This window comes from Mya arenaria, chromosome 12 (assembly GCF_026914265.1).
Source record: "Mya arenaria isolate MELC-2E11 chromosome 12, ASM2691426v1".
NCBI lineage: Eukaryota > Metazoa > Mollusca > Bivalvia > Myida > Myidae > Mya > Mya arenaria.
In genome coordinates, this window is record NC_069133.1 from 2,114,489 (window position 1) to 2,134,712 (window position 20,224).

The 20,224-nt window shown below is 37.0% G+C and overlaps 1 protein-coding gene across 1 annotated transcript; it reads left to right on the forward strand.

The window, feature by feature from the left end:
• Positions 1-5,714: 5,714 nt before the first annotated feature.
• On the forward strand, positions 5,715-7,038 carry LOC128211635 (uncharacterized protein F54H12.2-like). Its single transcript, XM_052916628.1, has 2 exons — positions 5,715-6,057; positions 6,179-7,038. Exons 1-2 carry the CDS (start codon positions 5,715-5,717, stop codon positions 7,036-7,038), a joined length of 1,203 nt encoding a protein of 400 aa, XP_052772588.1.
• The last annotated feature ends 13,186 nt before the right edge of the window (positions 7,039-20,224 follow it).

Genomic DNA, 20,224 nt, shown 5'->3' on the forward strand with positions numbered 1-20,224 from the left:
TTTTTGAACTTTTTTTCTGAGTTCGATTTCAAGCCGAGAGTTTGTTTAGTTTTATGTAGAAAGGGATGTTACTCGCGTCATATTGATCGAGTATATATGGGTTAAAACGGCAGTTGAAGATCGGGATACGGTATATCGTAAGACGTTAATAATTTAAACAAAAACATTTTTCGATTAAAGTTATTCAATATTATTTTGAATAATAAATTGAATTGAACAATAATTAAACATGCATATAAAAAGCAAAGTTTCGCACTTTCAAAATATTTTTTGTCAGTTGTATGATAAGGTGTGAAAAACTCGCATTGCCTTTTGTTCTGTTTAACATACCAATTCTACAAATTGATGCGATAATGGTCTTGTTTTTTCACACATTTACGCAAACTTCATTCTTTTCTATAGGTGTTGACATTTTGAGAACAAACCCGTACAATATAAGGTTTATGCATAACTTAACTTCATTCTCAACAGGTTATCGTTTACGATATACTGTCAAAAAGAAATCTTACATATTTTCAAAAAAGGCACCTTTCAGTGCTATCCAGAAACAGATGGTCACAATCAGTTCTTTTAAGTGCCTTTCCTAACATAAAACGAATTAAAATGAAACACATTTTGCATTATCATTGATAACCATCGCCATTTTCACGAAGAAAAAAAAATCGTCACTGCAGTGGTCGAAATTAGCACCAGCCCGCAAGCCTTTTACTTGTAAAATGTCTTCTGGGCTTGCTCATATTCTGCATTTTATATAGCAGGGCTTGTTCAAAAATTTGATGCCAAGCAATTGTATAAGAATTCAGGCTTGTTCATCCAAAAGTCTAATTTCGATGACTGTCACTGTCAACAAACATGGTGGCCGAAATTGACAGACGTTTTTGACATATTTTCTATGGGTCCTTTAACCCAAAACATAGGTTTAAACGTTTTTTCTCAGATTTTTCACGGATTTTTTTGTCTGCGTCTTTAGCCTAGGTTAAGGACAGTGAACAACACACTTGGACCAAGGCGGCTAAAAAGCGACAAATTGACGGTCTGGACCAATTTTAGCTTTGCCAGACAGATTTCATTTCGGACAGTGAACCACACTGTTGAGCCTTGGTTTCGGACAGTGAACCACACTGTTGAGCCTTGGTTTCGGACAGTGAACCACACTGTTGAGCCTTGGTTTCGGACAGTGAACCACACTCTTGAGCCTTGGTTTAGGACAGTGAACCACACTCTTGAGCCTTGGTTTAGGACAGTGAACCACACTGTTGAGCCTTGGTTTAGGACAGTGAACCACACTGTTGAGCCTTGGTTTCGGACAGTGAACCACACGGTTGAGCCTTGGTTTCGGACAGTGAACCACACTGTTGAGCCTTGGTTAAGGACAGTGAACCACACTCTTGAGCCTTGGTTAAGGACAGTGAACCACACTGTTGAGCCTTGGTTTCGGACAGTGAACCACACTGTTGAGCCTTGGTTAAGGACAGTGAACCACACTCTTGAGCCTTGGTTTAGGACAGTGAACCACACTCTTGAGCCTTGGTTTAGGACAGTGAACCACACTGTTGAGCCTTGGTTTAGGACAGTGAACCACACTCTTGAGCCTTGGTTAAGGACAGTGAACCACACTCTTGAGCCTTGGTTTAGGACAGTGAACCACACTGTTGAGCCTTGGTTTAGGACACTGAACCACACTGTTGAGCCTTGGTTTAGGACAGTGAACCACACTCTTGAGCCTTGGTTTAGGACACTGAACCACACTCTTGAGCCTTGGTTTAGGACACTGAACCACACTCTTGAGCCTTGGTTTAAGACAGTGAACCACACTGTTGAGCCTTGGTTAAGGACAGTGAACCACACTGTTGAGCCTTGGTTTAGGACAGTGAACCACACTGTTGAGCCTTGGTTTAGGACAGTGAATTACACTCTTGAGCCTTGGTTTAAGACAGTGAACCACACTATTGAGCCTTGGTTTAGGACTGAACCACACTCTTGAGCCTTGGTTAAGGACAGTGAACCTAACTCTTGAGCCTTGGTTATGGACAGTGAACCACACTCTTGAGCCTTGTTTAAGGACAGTGAACCACACCCTTGAGTCTTGGTTTCGGACAGTGAACCACACTCTTGAGCCTTGGTTAAGGACAGTGAACCACACTCTTGAGCCTTCATTAAGGACAGCAAACCACACTCTTGAGTCTTGTTTTAGGACAGGGAACCACACTCTTGAGCCTTGGTTTAGGACAGGGAACCACACTCAACATTGAACACTCTTTAGCCTTGGTTTATGACTGTGGTCAACACACTTTAGCCTTTGTTTAGGACTGTGATCAACACACTTAATTAGCCTAGGTTAAGGATAGTAAACATCACACTTAAGCCTACATCTATTACGGTGATCAACACACATTAGCCTAGGTTTAGGACTGGTATTTCCACACTTTGATCAAGGACAGTGAACTACACACCTTAGCATTGGTCTAGGACAGTGAACCACACATTTTAGCCTGCTTTACTACAGTGAACAAACCCACCTAATTATAAGTGTAAGACAGTGGATAACACAATCTGGCCTAGGTTTAGGACAGTGAACAAAACACTTTGACCTTGGTTTAGGACTGAACAACACATGCTATTTTAGGTATAGTACAATGAACAACACAGTTTGGCCTAGGTTTAGGACAGTGAACAAAACACTTTGACCTTAGGTTAGGACAGTAAACAACTCATTTTGGTCTAGGTTTAGGATAGTGAACAACACACTTCCGCCTAGGTTGAGGATAGTGAACAACACACTTTGGCCAAGGATTAGGACTGTGAAAAACACTTTGGCTTAGGTTAAGGACAGTGGGCAACACACTTTGGGCTAGGTTTCGGACATTGTACAACACATGCTATTTTAGGTTTATTACAGTGAAGAACACACTTTACCCTTGGTTCAGGACAGTGAACAGCACACTGGCCTTGGTTTAGGACAGTGAACAACTCACTTTGGCCTTAGTTGAGGACCGTGAACAACACACTTCAGCCTATGTTTAGGGCAGTGAACAACACCGTCTGACCTTAGTTTAGGACAGTGAACAACTCACTTTGACCTTGGTTTAGGACTGAACAACACATGCTATTCTAGGTATAGTACAGTGAACAACTCATTTTGGTCTTGGTTTAGCACAGTAGTAGTATATAAGTAAGAGGAGCAAGGTTACCCTATTGTAATTGTATTAGTAAGAGGAGCAAAGTTACCCTAGGGTAACTTTTTGCTCCCTATGGTAACTATATAAGTAAGAGGAGCGAAGTTACCATAGGGTAACTTTTTGCTCCAAAGTCTATAAGAGGAGCAATGTTACGTTTTTCAAAGAACACATATTGTGTATGGGAAACAACTCGTACATACGAGGATAAGCTTTGGGAAACAACTCGTACTCACGAGGATAAGCGTAAGTACAAAAGTTGCCTCCCGATTTTCATATATGAATTAAGTCATAGTTTTTTCTTAAGAGTACAAATGTAAACACGATATATCATGGTTTAGTGATTTTTTGTGTATAAATGAAACGGCGGTTTACGGTTTGGCTTCATTTGCGATCGAGCTGGACTTATGATGATGGATACTGACCAAAAAAATTATATTTTAGCAAAATTTTACTTTAATGAAAATAACCCAGCTGCCTATGCTGGTCCGCAAAAATTGTTTCGTGTGATTGCCAAAAAGTACCCTCGAGAATTTACATTGTCTTACGTTAAACAATGGTTAGGAAACCAAGATGCCTACTCGCTTCAAAAACCTAGAAGACACAAATTTAAGACAGCCAATGTGAGGGTGACTAGCATCGGTGAACAACTGGATGTAGATCTTTTGTCAATGGCAAACCTAGCAGATGAGAATGATGGAGTTCGATTTTTGCTATGTGCTATTGATATTTTGTCAAGAAAACTTTGGGTACGACCATTGAAAACCAAAACGGCTAAGGAAGTGTTAGACGCGATGAAAGACATTATGGATGACATAGCACCAATCAAAATACAGAAGGTGAGATGTGACAGGGGGTCAGAGTTTAACAATCGTTGGTTTAAAAAATACATGAAAGACAGTAACGTGTACTTTTTTACCACCAATAATCCGCCTAAAAGTAATTTTGTGGAACGAGTTCAGCGGACATTGAAAGAGAAATTGTACAGAATGATGAGACATAAAAGAACCTACCGATACATTGATGAATTGCAAAATGTCGTGGCTAGCTATAATGCAACACCTCATAGAGGTCTAAAGGGTTTGTCTCCTATTGATGTGACGAAAGGCAATGAGGCGGACGTGTGGGCGCAAATGTACCTGAAGAAATAGCCAAATCGACAGCCGGGAAAACCCATGATTTTATTTAGAAGAGGCGATTTAGTGAGAATCAGTTTTACCAAAAAGCCGTTTCAACGCGCCTACCAGGAACAGTTTACCACTGAAGTGTTTAAAGTCGCTGATCAACTTTTGAAACAAGGGATACCTATGTACAAACTGCAAGATCTTAAAGGTGACGCTATTCAAGGATTTTTTATACCTCAGAACTGCAAAAAGTTAACAAAGATGAAAACAGTTTATGGTTTATTGAGCGGACTTTGAAAAAACGAAAAAGAAATAACAAACTGCAGTACTTAGTGGAGTGGCAAGGATTTCCTAAAACATTTAACAGTTGGGTGGATGCTGATGATATCAAAGACATATCCGCAACGGTAACCTAATTATCATGGAACGGTATGTGTTCATAAGAAGCGATGAAAGTAAAGCTTATTTCTCGGATAACCAAGTGTATCGCTTTAAAGTGCATTTGAATTCACCACTGAGTTTGAATGGAACCTGGAGAGTCGCGCTTACGGAGTTTTATGAATCTGAAAACTCAAAATTGAAATCGGCAGATGACGTTTTATACATTTACACCGATTTAAGTAAAGAAAGCATTGTGCATGGAGCAGAACAACCGCTGTTACGACGGCTTGAGAAAAATAATGAACGAGGCTGGGATTACATTTTGAATACTCCCTACTATGTACCAGTGAAAAAGACGGAAGCCAGAGAATTTCTTATTTATATAAAATCTAGCAGTGACACTTTAGCCACAGAGTTGAAGGAACCTGTATACCTCACACTTCATTTTAAACAATATCCTTTTTTGTGAAGAAGTAAAGAAATGACATTATACGTTCCCAATCCTCAAAAGTGGGTGGATTTCTTTGATCGCGTTAGTAGTGGAAATGCATCTCTCAACCAATCTGGAGGTGGACGGCGTTTATCAGTGATACCAGTGAATCACTCAAAACCGATCGACGATAACACCTACCCTATAAAAGCGGTCCTACCGGCGGAGCAGACGACAGCGCAAGCCAAGTCTGAGCTTGAAAGACAGGATATAAACCCGAGTAGTGTTGTTGACATGCTTCAGTCATCCTCAAGAAGTCGACGTCGAGGGATCAAACGCAAGCGAAGCTCCTCGAGAGGTCATTCACCAACAAAGCGACGACGTTTAAGTGGTAAAACAAATAGCGTTCAAAAAAAGAAGAACTCGAAAAAGAGTCATTATTCAGACAAAAGACAAAAGGACATATTTGAAATAAAATAGAAAATGTCTGTGTTTAATGAAGAATTTTTTTTAAAGAAGGACTCGTTTCCGAACTGGCTTTGTTCGATCTTCCCAGCACACAGACAAGTGTGACCAAACATCTACGATGAGGAAATTCGGCCAATGTCGCAGACTTCTAGCGACGGTCCCTTTGAGTTCAGAATTAGTGGTCAGAATTCCATGGATTATTTGGATTTGAAAAATTCGCGTCTGTTCGTGAAGGCGAAAATCACCAAAGCGGATGGTACCGCCATCGGGGATAAGTCGGCCAATAAGGTCGGCCCCACAAATCTGTTTCTACAAGCGTTGTTTTCCACTGTGGAAGTCACCCTTGAAAACAAAGCCACCATCACGTGTAACTACAATCCGTACAGAGCCTACATTCCTACAATCCTGAAATATGGACCAGACGCTAACAATCAGCTGACAACACAGCTGTTCCAGATGGATGATGCCGATGCTCCAGGTATTATTACTTTGAGATATTGTATTGAATTGATCATGTATTTTATAGTTGTATTGTTATAATGTTTTGTTTAAGTTTTGTTAACGCTATTTTTAAAACAAAATAATCATTTGCTTTACAGACGTCACCGATCCTAACGGTACTAACGATGGACTCTATGTGAGGAATAAACTGGTGGCTGATAGCAAGTCCGTCGATATGCAGGGGCCCATTTTCCACGATTTGTTCGATATGGACAGGTATTTGCTGAATGAAGTGGACGTAAAAGTCAAGCTGTACAGGAGTTCCATCGATTTCTGTTTAATGGCTGGAGATGCCGTGCCTTATCGTTTGGTCATTGAGGACATTTACATTCTTACACGAAAAATTCGTGTGAACCCGGCTGTTATATATGGTCATTCCAAGATTTTGGAAAAACAGAATGCTCTGTACCCGTACAATAAAACGGAGGTCAAGTCTGTCAGTATTGCAACGGGCTCCACCACTTTCAGTTGGGATAACATGTATCAGGGTAGACGTCCCAACAAATTGATTTTGGGTTTTGTCAAGAGTAAAGCTGTGAGTGGAGATATTAAAACCAATCCCTTTAACTTTGAGAATTGCAGCATTCGGCAAATCGCGGTGTATTGTGACGGTCTCGCTGTTGGAAGCAACCCGCTTAAGGTGGACTTCTCCTCTACTGGTGGTACCTCGACCATACGCCCTTACACCGACTTACTGATGTCTGCAGGAAAATGGAGACAGGATGAAGGCAGTCATTTAGACAGAGCTCACTATATCAGCGGTTCTACATTGTTTGTTTTTGAACTTGAACCAGATTTTTCACACCACGGCGAGTATTTGTCTCTGGCTAAAACTGGGAACGTACGATTAGATGTCGTGTTCAAGGATCCCTTGACAAAGCCCATGAGCTGTATCGTTTACAGTCAAGGTCCAGGATATTTCGATATGAACAAGGAGCGTGATATTATACTGTCATAATGGACACCTCCCAGCTAACATGTATGACTGACTGTGACCCTGTGTTAAAACACCGCGTGATTGGTGTATTTGCCGCTGACAAACTACCACAGAGTTTGCCAAACACCAGTTTTGGGTTTATATCCAACACCCACCCTCATTACAAGCACGGTCAACATTGGTGTGGATTTTATAGTGACGGCTTCGGAAATGTGGATTTTTTTGATACCTACGGAAGAGTGCCAAGTCAAAATAGCTCTTATTTTCAGTCTTGGTTAGACACTCACGCTTATCACGTGCAGATAAATACTCAGCAATTACAAAGTGATCGTTCCAACGTGTGCGGACTCTACTGCGTTTTGTTTTTGCGACAGCGGCTTCTTGGACATTCTTATCAAGACTTTTTAAACATGTTTGATCATGTAAATGTGAATTCTAATGATGAGTTTGTGTATCAAACTGTACTCAATGCCTATCCATTATGTCTGTTTAATACGGGGAAGAATAAAAACCAAACTTGCGTTTGTAAACTGTAAATAAACAATACATATGTATATTATATTTATTAAATATAAAGAAATAATTGTGCTTGTGATTTAATGATATAAACAATGAAAAACAATGTGTCCACGCATATCTTTGCGCACATGTCCAATTTTTATGAGCATGGAGTGATTTTAAAACCATCTATCTCCATAGCTTCTTCATGGTGATGCTTCATACATTGACGGGTTGGCACGATAGAAAATGGTAGTTTCTCTTGGTATTGATTGGCGTTTTGGTTTCTGTTTTGTTCGGTGATTTTGTAATGTCCATAGGCATAGCTGTTTACACTATCAATAAGATAACGCTTGTCATCAAATGCCGAGAGCGCTCGCTTATGAATGGTTTCCCCATAAAGTTCATGCTTATGACTTCTTAGGGCAGTCATAGAGGAGATCATGCTGGTTTCATTAAACAGTGTGTTTTTATAATGTTCATGTTTTAACTCCTTTTTCACAGATACTTTAGCCACACCCTTGGCTCGTTTTTCTTCCTTATCTTTACACATAAAACTGTACATTTTGGATCGAAGTCCTACAAATTCTGCAATCGGTTGTCCGTTTGTTTCGTCTTTCATTTTTCCCAACACTTTCTTGTTTTATCGCTCCATAGAAAATGATCCTTGGGATAGTCCGACGTGTCAAAATGACACATTGAAGATTTCATATCTTTGTAAATGTCTTCAGTTTGGTAACATGCCAGAATACTTTCGGTATCTGACATGAGAAGAGTACTCGTGGGGTACTTTCGTTTGATATGATTGTACCAGAAGTCGTACATGAGACATTTACTCAAATCTGAAAATTAAAAAAAACAAGGGTAAGGTCATATATACATATACTAATAAAATACGTTGTTTTTGTTTTATTTTATTATTTTTGTATATTTTATTACAATAACATATAAGAGTAAAAAGTAACATTTGTACCTAAAATGCTCATTCCACAAAATATTGGCTTCACCAAGTTGACCTTCGACTTGTACAGCTCCACTGCCACAAGGTCCTCGTTCAAGATGGTTGTGTCCTTATACGTGGGTTTGGCTGTCACCTTGTCCAATCGTTTTTTGTTGTGAATGATCTCGATTGTTTTGTAGCGTCTAACGTTTTCCATAGTCTTTAAAGAGAAAAAAGGTTAAAACAATAGAAACAACAAACATTATTCAGAATAAAACATTTTAGTAACTAGTAACTACTTAATTTTTTATGCAACTATTAAACTGTTCATGAAATATGTTTAGAAAAAATATTATTACAACGCACCTTTCCAAACACGGAGACGTTCATTAACTTGTAGAAGTTTTTCTGGAATGTTGACGTAGCCTTTTGTCGCATAACTGTGTTATGATCAATGTACTCTTTCATCCACGCCTTTTGTTTGAACTTGAGTACTCTATGAATGTCTTTCAGTTTCATGCCTAAACTGAGATACAACTGCAAGTTTCTGTAGTGAAGCACATAATGATTTTTGTTTTCCAATGTGGTTAATAATTTTTCCACTTTTCCTCTTGTGGGCAATGGATCTTCTTCCGTTAATCCGTATAGTGTTTTAAGAAGATGTTGAGCATATAGAGAGAGTTCTTCATTGGAAATCGTTCGTTTTTCTGGCGCTAAAGGAAAACAGTTGTGAATGTCATGTAATTCTTCTGGATACTCCAAGGACACTTCTAATATGTAACCCGTGTCTCCAGCTTCTGGAATGGTCTTGATGTCCAATGATTGGATTTCACTGTCTGACATAAACTTAAATTGTCCTACCGGACGGGGTTGGTTCATTGCCCAGCCGTAAAGGTTGTTTGCATCCAGGTATTGTAAATAGATCGTAGGCAGTGAAGCGTCATAATCTGGTAGGTAGGGATTGTTGGCTTTCGCGTGACGATGAGCTATTTGAGATATGCCTCCGCGAATGCCGGCTTGACTGAGTTTCAAGCATGCAGACCAAGAGAGCCCAGGTGAAGTGAAAAACTGACACGCGTCAAGGTCATACTGCTTTAAACACAATGTTCTAAATGACTCAAAGACCTGACACAATAAAACACAGTCCATTCTTAAATACATTTCGTGATACTCCCGTAATGATGTCATGTTAAATTTTTCAAACACGGTCTTCGCGTGCTGATAATCCTCTTCAGATATATGTTCTTTTTTTATCGTCGAATAAAACGCTTCTTTTGCAGGCAATTCAACCTCATCGAATTTACTCATGCAGTCCATGTATTCATAAGGATAGACACCTTTTCGAAGAAGGAGTTGAGCTTCCGATTGATCTTTCGTTTCTGACAGCAAATGAGGAAACGCCTCCAGACCATCTTGGGCTAAATTGTCTACCAATATTTCCAATGATGTCGGTAAAAATTGGAAACTATCTATGAACCTTAAATGTGAAAGAGAAAAACTGACATATTTCTCTGTAGTCTGCGCGATACAGCCTAGTCTATACGATTTGAATTTGCCAATATTTTGACATAAAATATGGGCATCAAAATTTTTGAAACATGACCGGAATAAACTTCACCTGGCGGCAATTCAAGTTACAAGGATCATTGCAGGCTGGTCCAATCAATTTTGATGTCAAATGGTTGTGGTGCAAAACTATTCGATTGTACATCCTGTCGTGTAAGGTAAATGCTTTTTTGCAAATACAGCAATAGGTAGCCTTGCTAATGATGTCTTCACGTTCTTCTTTGCTGATATCCATCGGCTGTATGTGCGAAAGTATTTCCAGTATTTGCTTTTCTTCTTTTAGAAGGCATTCAATCATCTTTGATCCTGCGTCCTCCCCCGTGTACACCACAGTCGGGTTGGTATACCGATTGTCTTCGCATACGACTTTATAACCAAAGCTACACACTTCTAATTTTGTGTTTTGTGTAGTAGAAGAATGTGTCGGATTTGAGGCGCAGGTGGGAAGCTTCTTATTGATGGTTTCAAAATCGGCATATATGACAAAGGGAACCTTAAGGGTCTTTTCATAGTCCTTGAATTTCAATATATCATTATCTCCCGGAGTTGGAAGGTTCACCCTTTGTGCACCGTTTCGTGCACACAGCTGTTGATGTTCCTGAAGCGAATTTGCTTTTACAAATCCATGCAAACAGTATGGACAGAAATGGGTTCGATTGTTGTTGGTCTTCGTACGAGACAAAAACCGATTCAAGTCCGTTATCAAATAGTAATGAGAAATGTCTCCCTGGGTTAACCACAATAAATTAACATGATGTAGACGTCGGGTGTGCTCTGTGATTCGTAAAGGCACGACGGTTTCGTTCTCATACGTAAATACGTTGATCGAGACATGTTCGTTTCTGCGTTCCACTTTTCGTATGTCGGCTAACTTGACTGGGTAGCTGATCTCCGACATGTTAATGTCATGTTCGTAAGGAAGGTAGTGCTCTACCTTTTCCGGTTGAATGGTTGGTTATAGGATGCATGGAAGCAAGCAGACAATATAGGAAACATTTGTCATCGTCATTTTCAATATTCAACAGACTTCTACTATATGCTAAAGACTTTGGTAGTGGAAGGTAACTGGAACCTCTTAATGGTCGGTACCCTACTGTATGGATTTCAAGTTTCAACACCTCTTTGACGTACCATCCAGAACCTCTACGTATAAACTCTTCCAAACTTGCGAACATTTTTTGTATAGCCTCATTTAAATCGTGTTCATTCCAGTCATCTACTTACAAAATAATGTAAGTATTGCTGCGAAAGTATGGTTGAGCTGAAGTGACCTCGCCATCCGCTGTGCGTTCCATTTCCACTTGAACACACAAACTCCATTTTATACCTCTCATTTGGCGAGCGCGTGAATGCAAAAATGACCTCACTTGATCTCTTCTATTGCCAAAGAATGTCAGAAGATCGTACCTTTCGTTTCCAATGGGATGTACTAATCTATTGACCACTCTATTACCCAACGCTGACTCGTCCACTTGATTATTATTAACGTGCTCATTTTCGTCATTTGATTCGCTGCTGTCTGTTTGATCACTGTGTTCCATGTCGTTCATGGATACATCTATGTCATTCGCTAAGTTTGACTCAGCTGCTGTATGAGGAGCAGATACATTCCTATTATTCGTGTTTGAATGGTGAGGCAGTTCATTGACATCTAAATGACGAGATGCTGGTGCTCTTCGACCTCCTCGTTGCTGTCGTAATGGGTGATTTTCCACCACATGTTGATATAATTGTTCATAATTCGGGAACTGGTTATTGCAATGTCTACACCTAAATTCAGTTCGGGCGTATTGTCTACCATTAGTTTTATGGAGACGAGTCATATGCCTTTTTAGATTATAAGTTGTTCCAAACCTTTTACCGCACAAATGACAGTCCAAATGCTTTACTTTTGGTGTCTTGTGTTTTTGTACATCATGTACTTGTTTACGATGTTTATACAAATCCTTTAAATGGATGTACTGAGCATCACACAATTCACACTTTTGTTTGGTTAAATGACATTTTATGTGTTTTTTCAATGTGTTCATTTTTTTAAACTGTTTCCACATATTTTACATGTCAGAAGAGTTTTTTCTGCTTTATTTTCTAGTTGATCCTGATGATGTGAATTATCATCGTCACTAGTTTGTTTTTTATTATCCATTTTTTGTTGTTGACAAACTATCACTGCAACTCCTGTCAATATAAAACAGAATATGATTTTTAAAACATTATAATACTATTTACCAGCTACATGTCTGTAAGACTGACTCAGTAAAAATCAGTATCTTGATATTTTTTTAAATATTTTAAGAGCCTCCCATTTATAAAAATATTCTTCCATAGAAAATAAATCACATTTTTTGTGATTCATTTGAATTACTTAAATACATTATGATAATGAGTTTTTGGTGGAATTTTAATAACTTGGTGTATAAAAGAGGATAAATTTGATTTACATTTAGATGAAAGCCATAAATAGCATATTAACATTCCGCGAATTCTCAGGTGGCGACAATTTACCATATATATTAGGTTTGGAATGGGACTCTGTTCTTTTGATTTATATAATTTACATTTAGATTATTTAAATTATCCCATTTATCAAATTGTTGGGTTCAAAATGTTCATATTTCCAATTATCCTACCATATAAATAAATGATATCAAATCGTAAAAATATTTATTTTAAAAAAACATTAATGTTACACCCTTTTTTATTGAAGTTTAAATCACGTCGTTTTTATATTTCTAATTTATTTTTTAATATTATGATAATAAATTTTTTGATGGAATTTTAATATCTTGGTATATAAAAGAAAATAAAATTCCATTTTTTCATTTGCATTTAAATTATCCCATTTATCAAATTGTTGGGTTCAAAATGTACATATTTCCAATTATCCTACCATATAAATAAATGATATCAAATCGTAAAAAAAAATATTTTAATGTTACACCCTTTTTTATTGAAGTTTAAATTACTTGGTTTATTATTTCTAATTTCTTTTTTTGTTGATATTATGAGAATGAATTTTCGATGGAAATTTATTATCTTGGTATATAAAAGGCGATAAAATTTTATTTTTATTTGCATTTAAATTACTTTCAAAAATGTTTTAATGGCGTATTGTTGGTATTTACATAAATATTATGTTGAATATAGTAATGCCTATGGTGATGAGTTTTCTTTATGGACTTTTTTAATGTTTTCACGCCTAAAAGACAAGAATATATTGTATTTAATATGCTGTTATTTTTGTAATTTCAATATCTATTTTTTCCGTTTAAATTTTATAATGCCATTTTAAATATGTATCTAATTCATCTATATAATTAATACACAACACCTCTTACCTTGTTATACCAAGTAATTAATGCATTTTTGCGTCCTTTTTCTTGTTACCACCACTTTGAATGATATTGGTCTGTTTAGTCGATTTTTTGGGGTTTAGTTTTGCTTTCCTTTTGATAACCAGTTGCCCCCCAAACGGCATTTTAACCAATGGTTTGTTCACGAATAATTGCGGTTGTTTTTCTTGTCGGCTAACGTCAACAACATCAGACTCGTTTGGCACTTTAACATTATTATTTCCAATTGTTGATGATACGTTTTCTTTTGAAATTGCTTTACTATCGTCCGTTTTCAATGTTTCATTGGAGGGGCTTTCCTCCGCAACTTGTCCACCAGATTGTTGAATGGCAGATTCAGAACGTTTGTCTGTCATATTTAGCAATTGATCGTATTTAACTTTAGGTACGAGCACCATCGCGCGAGCCATATTGTTCACAGTTCCTCCTCTATGACCCGAATAAAAGGTAGAATGCAGTTGTGATACTTTAATAGTAATTCTTTTCTCTTTTTTAAGGCAATTCCTTTGCTAATAAACTGGCGAATTACAAATTTTCTTTTGCTTAATCGCAGTTTCTCGATATCTCCCAATGCGATGTAGCCATGCATAATGTTGTATACAATTTGCACAATAGCCCTTAGCTGTGCGGAGTGTATGCTATTTAGTAAAACCTTTTTTTTGTTTGTTGGATGAATGCAAAAGCAACAATAAATAGTATTTTTCCCTTTTCACTAATGAATCCATACTGATTATTTTTCGGGTTGAAACACTGTCATTAACTGACCAGGTAAAACGTTCGTTCTTAGTTTATATTCAGGATTGGAGTGAGGCGACAAATCAATCAGCAGGTATCCGTATTTTTCGGCAGTAGCTTTTTTGTAAGCATCCATAAAATATTTTACATTACCCGGAAAAATTTGTCTACCTAAGGTTTGAATTTGCATTTCATCTCGACCATTTTTAAACAGGAAAAAATAGTGCGTGTTTAGACTTATTGTACGAAACTCTCGTCCAGGGCAAAACGCATTTTGACAAATGAGAAGACAAAAGTACTTTAAATGGTGGGCGTATTTACAATAAATGTCAACCACATCTTTACTTTTGGCGCATTCGCTCATCATATCGTCTAGGATCAAGATTTTTTCATTGGGGTACTCCATATTCCAAGTTTCCAGTTCAGTTTTGGAAGGCAGTCCTTCAAAAAATGTCATGTGCGGAATAGCTTTCTTCATTTCTGCGAAAAGAGGCTGATCTACGCCATAACAATAGTAAATGGCTTGGATTGGTTTGGTGAAAGCTCCATTGGCATGTTTTAACAGTTGAAAGACGAATGTACTCTTTCCCACATTACTGGGTCCTAAAATAATCAATACCAATAATATCATCAGTGTATCAACGTGTGTTGTCTAATATTTTTTTATATTCAAACAAAAACATTATGTAAAATATATATTTTCGTGTTTCATCTTATATTACGATAAAACAAAAATTCAATATTTTAATAATGTCGCTGTTTACTAAAAAATAACTCTAACCTATGACTTGCGCTGTCGAGTCGACTTCTAATTTGATCAAACTTTCCATAATGGTGACTTACGAATGAATGATTTTTAAACCATACATGACACCTTATATTAGATCTCAAAATATTCAATTAAATAAAGCAATAGTTTTTTTAATAATTTTATTGATTACATTACCATCACCAACGTCATACAAATATCTGATTATATATATATAATACAATAATAATATAATTTTTATACATATACAAAAACACCCACACAATGAATAGAATTACAAAAACCAACATACAACAGCAAAGAAAAATATGATAAAGTACAAACAAAATCAATTTAATTTTAATCTTCTGTCTAGCACTACGACATTTATAGTCATTTGTAATATCTTTAATTTCCACGTCTCTGATTTGTGATAGCACTCTGAATAAACTTTCCTTTCGAAACATTGTTTTTCATCTGGAAGAATGTCATTTGTGAACTGACACATTGTAACTGAAATAAAAACGACACACAGATCGAGTGTTAATGGTAGAAGCAGGTGTCTGCCAAATATCTCATCGTCACGCTAAAGTAAAAAAAAAAAAAAAAAAAAAAGTGGTTGGTATGGCAAACAAGTTGTTACTTAATTAAAATTAATAAAATAAGTCAATGTATGCATGTATTTAACTGGATTATGGCATAATATGTATCCAATGTCACTCTTACAGCGAAATGGAAATGACTTGAAATTGTTTAATAATTCAGTAAACCAAATTATAATCACAAAGTCCGTTAAATAACAGTGAAAACTACTTACTTGCTCAGCGACAATTAGTTGTTGCTGAGCACTACTCAGTTGCTGTTTTAAAACAGCTATGTCGGATTTTAGTGCTTTTATTCTCCAAAACGACTTTCTGAAAAAGTTACAATAAAAGCTAACAACTTAATAATGAATAAAATAAATAGACACTAGTTCAATAAACTAGCATTTAATATATGGGTGTACTCTAAAACAAGGTTGTACATCAAGATGGACTTCCTGTAACATAGAAAGTAAAATATAATAAGGTTTTTAAAGGCTGTTCATATAATGTTTCAACAGCATATTTCAACTCTCTCGTATTATAGTGAAACAATAACATACCTTTTGAATTAAAATGGAATTATCCACTTGCGTTCTCAATAACTGTGAAATCACAACGTTGAACTCCGTGTTGCGCGACATCTTTCTCCACTCGAGTTTTTTTTAAAGAAGTGATTGTTAAACAGAATGCTAACTCATAAATGCAAAACATATCGTAACCCAAAATAAATTATTTTTAATTAAAAAATGGGTTACCACAGTGACATTCAAAAACGGGGTTTTAAATAAATCATTTTTCGTCTGTATTGAAGATAAACAAATTTATGGTAATGTAATGTTTAAATACAACATTATACAACTCATTTCAAGATATAATAACGTCTTTTTTCACAAACAGCGATGTAATTAACCTATAAATCTTATTTGTATGAAAAGAGTGCCAAATATTTTAAATGCCAGTGTCACTTTTTCATAATTTTATTTCATAATAAAATCATTATTTACACCGTGGGAACGTTTTTTTCACAGCAGGTGAAATAAACTTTTAAAACTGTGTCATGTTAATTGATGTGTAGCACACATTAACCAGTGAGTAAGAAAATGTACATTCTCCGAGGTATCCTAACCATACTTAATTCATATATGAAACTACGTATGAGGGGAGTAAAAACATTCGAGGAAACACATATGAGGGGAGTAAAAACATCCAGATGTATTGATCGCAAATGAAGCCAAACCGTAAACCGCCGTTTCATTTATACACAAAAAATCACTAAACCATGATATATCGTGTTTACATGTGTACTCTTAAGAAAAAACTATGACTTAATTCATATATGAAAATCGGGAGGCAACTTTTGTACTTACGCTTATCCTCGTGAGTACGAGTTGTTTCCCAAAGCTTATCCGTGTATGTACGAGTTGTTTCCCATACACAATATGTGTTCTTTGAAAAACGTAACATTGCTCCTCTTATAGACTTTGGAGCAAAAAGTTACCCTAGGGTAACTTCGCTCCTCTTACTTATATAGTTACCATAGGGAGCAAAAAGTTACCCTAGGGTAACTTTGCTCCTCTTACATATATACTACTCACAGTGAACAGCACAATTTAGTCTTGGTTGAGGACAGTGAACAAACAACTCATTTTGGTCTTGGTTTAGTACAGTGAACAGCACAATTTAGTCTTGGTTTAGGACAGTGAACAAACAACTCATTTTGGTGTTGGTTTAGTACAGTGAACAGAACAATTTAGTCTTGGTTTAGGACAGTGAACAAACAACTCATTTTGGTCTTGGTTTAGTACAGTGAACAGCACAATTTAGTCTTGGTTTAGGACAGTGAACAAACAACTCATTTTGGTCTTGGTTTAGTACAGTGAACAGCACAATTTAGTCTTGGTTTAGGACAGTGAACAACACACTTTAGCTGGTACATTTGGACTCAGTTTGTAAATTTAAGACAATCTTATTTGCATGAGACTTACACTGGCTTCTTTGAATACTATAATAAGGGTTACCGCTTCGGCACTATCAGTGAAACTACAAGGGTCCCGATCAGTTTGCGGGCATTAAGGCTCGCTTACTAACATAATTCCTTGATCTTCAATAAAAGTGTTTATTATATGACGACGCGTGACTTATCCTATACATTTTCATTAGTTTATAATGTATCATTACATCGTTCATTATAATAAATTCGAACTCGCATATTTCCAATCCATGTATAAATAATTGTAAAAAACAGAGGCGATTTTAAAACTAATTAAGGTCATCACATGCAAACTCCCCCCCCCCCCCACCCCCAAGCAGAGATCCCATATATGATAGATATCGGATAGCTAATTTATATACTTGACGGTTTATTTCTCAGAGTTTTGGGTTCGGCAAAAGTTTTCCTCTGTTTAAATGTCGACACTAATGTTTCATAATTGAACAAACTCTCGAGTCGGTTTGGTTATTTCAAAGTTATATCTAGGTTAGGTCACGTGAGGGATTGCATATTATTGAAAATAGCATAATCATGATACCTCTCTCGGTGAGTATTTACGGTCGTCCTACGTTCATTAAAAATTAACACAGTGGTATCGAACTTATTCTATTTTGTTAAGGATAAAAAAAATATATATTGTTTTTTTTCTTCTGAAAATGGGAATTCGAAGGATATTTTTGGAAAGAGAAAAAATGAATCCGTCGATTGTTTTCTATAAATAATTTACCAGAAGGATACGTAACATCACTGGAGGTGAAAAGGCTCGCAAGGGGTTTATAATTCTCTAAAGACGATAAATAACTAAAAACATCAATGGTTTAAAAAGAATTTAATACTTTTACTCAAATATTACATTTGGTGTTTGTTTTTTTTTGACAGATTGTTTTTGATAAGGAAAGAAATTAGAAGTAAGTATCCAGAAAAAAATATCAATTTAAAGCTTCATCTTATTAGGCTTGCCGACTTAACTACGAAAAGTCGGCAAGCCTATTTGCGGGGGGAAGTCAATAAGTTCGTGAACGACCCCTTTTTGTCGCTTATTGTACATTTTTTTTCTTGAATTGTTTTTAACTTCATATTTCACATGTGATTTAATAAATATGGAAATTAATTACTAACTTATTTCATATTTTAAATATTTTATATTGATTTATTATTATACACTGTCAACAACGCGGCACACTTTGAAATGGCGCTGTATCTAACATAACAATATTATATCAAGTACGTCATTTTTGCGGGAAAAGAGCGTTTGATTCAGGCGAGATTTTTACTGACGTCACTTTGACGTGTCGATCATGTATATACGAAGTTTTGACGTCATACCATAAACAACAACGGTGCGCTGACCTTTTAAAATACCCACACTAGGATTAACTTCAAGTAAATGACGTCAATGGATAACGTTGAGAAGCGGGCTGTCATTAAGCATTGCGTTAGAGTCGGAATGACGCCCACCGACACGCTCAAGTTCATGAACCAGGGAAACACAGGATAATCATGTAAGCGAAGTTTAGTTAACAAGTGGCACGGGAGATTTTCAAATGGGAGAGAGGACATCAACGATGACAAACGAGCAGGAAGACCGGTAACCAGTGACTCATTGAAGCTAGCTGTTGCATTCGAGCTTTCTACCGACAGACGAAGAAGCATCGACGAACTTGCAGATATGTTTGATTTATCGCACGGCACAATGCATAAAATAATTACAAACGATCTGGGAATGAGGAAAGTCTCAGCACGACGGGTGCCGCGACTTTTGTCGGAAAATAAAAAAAAACGTGCGCGTGGAAACGTCACAGTGCTTTCTGGCACGTCACGCCAGAGAAGGCAACCATTTCGTAAATAAAATCGTAACGTGCGATGAAACATGGCTACACTTCTATGACCCTGAAACAAAAGCTGAGTCAATGGTATGAAAACGACCCTCTTAACCGCCACCAAAGAAAGCAAAGGTCATCAAGTCAGCGAAAAAAGTGATGTTCCTCGTCTTCATGGATCACCGGGGCATACTCCTGTCACATGCCATCCCCACTGACAAGACCGTCAACGCGGGTTATTATCAGAAGGTAAACAGTATTAAAAGTCTAAAAATATTGTTTTATTAGTTGGATTTAAATATTATATTTTAAATAAATGCTTATTTACAAAAATAATAAAGTGTTTCATGTTTGTTTCTTTTATGATTAATTCCCTAATTTTATTTTAAATTGTTCACAGGTTCTGCGCCGTGATCTCGTTCACGCCATCCAGAAGAAGCGCCCGGATGTTGAGATCGAGAATCTCATCTTTCACCAAGATAACGCCCCGGCCCACCGTGCACAGGAAACACTGATGACGATTGACTTTTTAGGATTTGAGCGTCTCAATCATTCGCCGTACTCACCTGACCTCGCCCCTATGGACTTCGCGATTTTTCCAAGACTGAAGGCCGATCTTCGCGGGAGACGTTTCGAATGTCTGGCAGAGCTCCGCAGCGCTGTCCAGTCATCGTTCGCGTCCCTGTCCGAGACATGGTTTACAGAGGTGTACCGGAAATGGGTCGTCCGCCATCAGAAATGTGTCCAAGAGAGTGGAGAGTATTTTGAGAAACAGTAACGCCCATAACGTCAACGTCATGACATTGTTCCGAAGTGTACCGCGGTATTGCAGATGGGTATTTTGTATTTTTTATTTATATTAGTAATTGTTATCGTATTCACATTTATTTTTTGTACATGTTTTGAAAACATATTTGTTATTGTGGATATTAAATTTCATTACACGCAAACGCGCATTTGTTTTTTTTTAAAA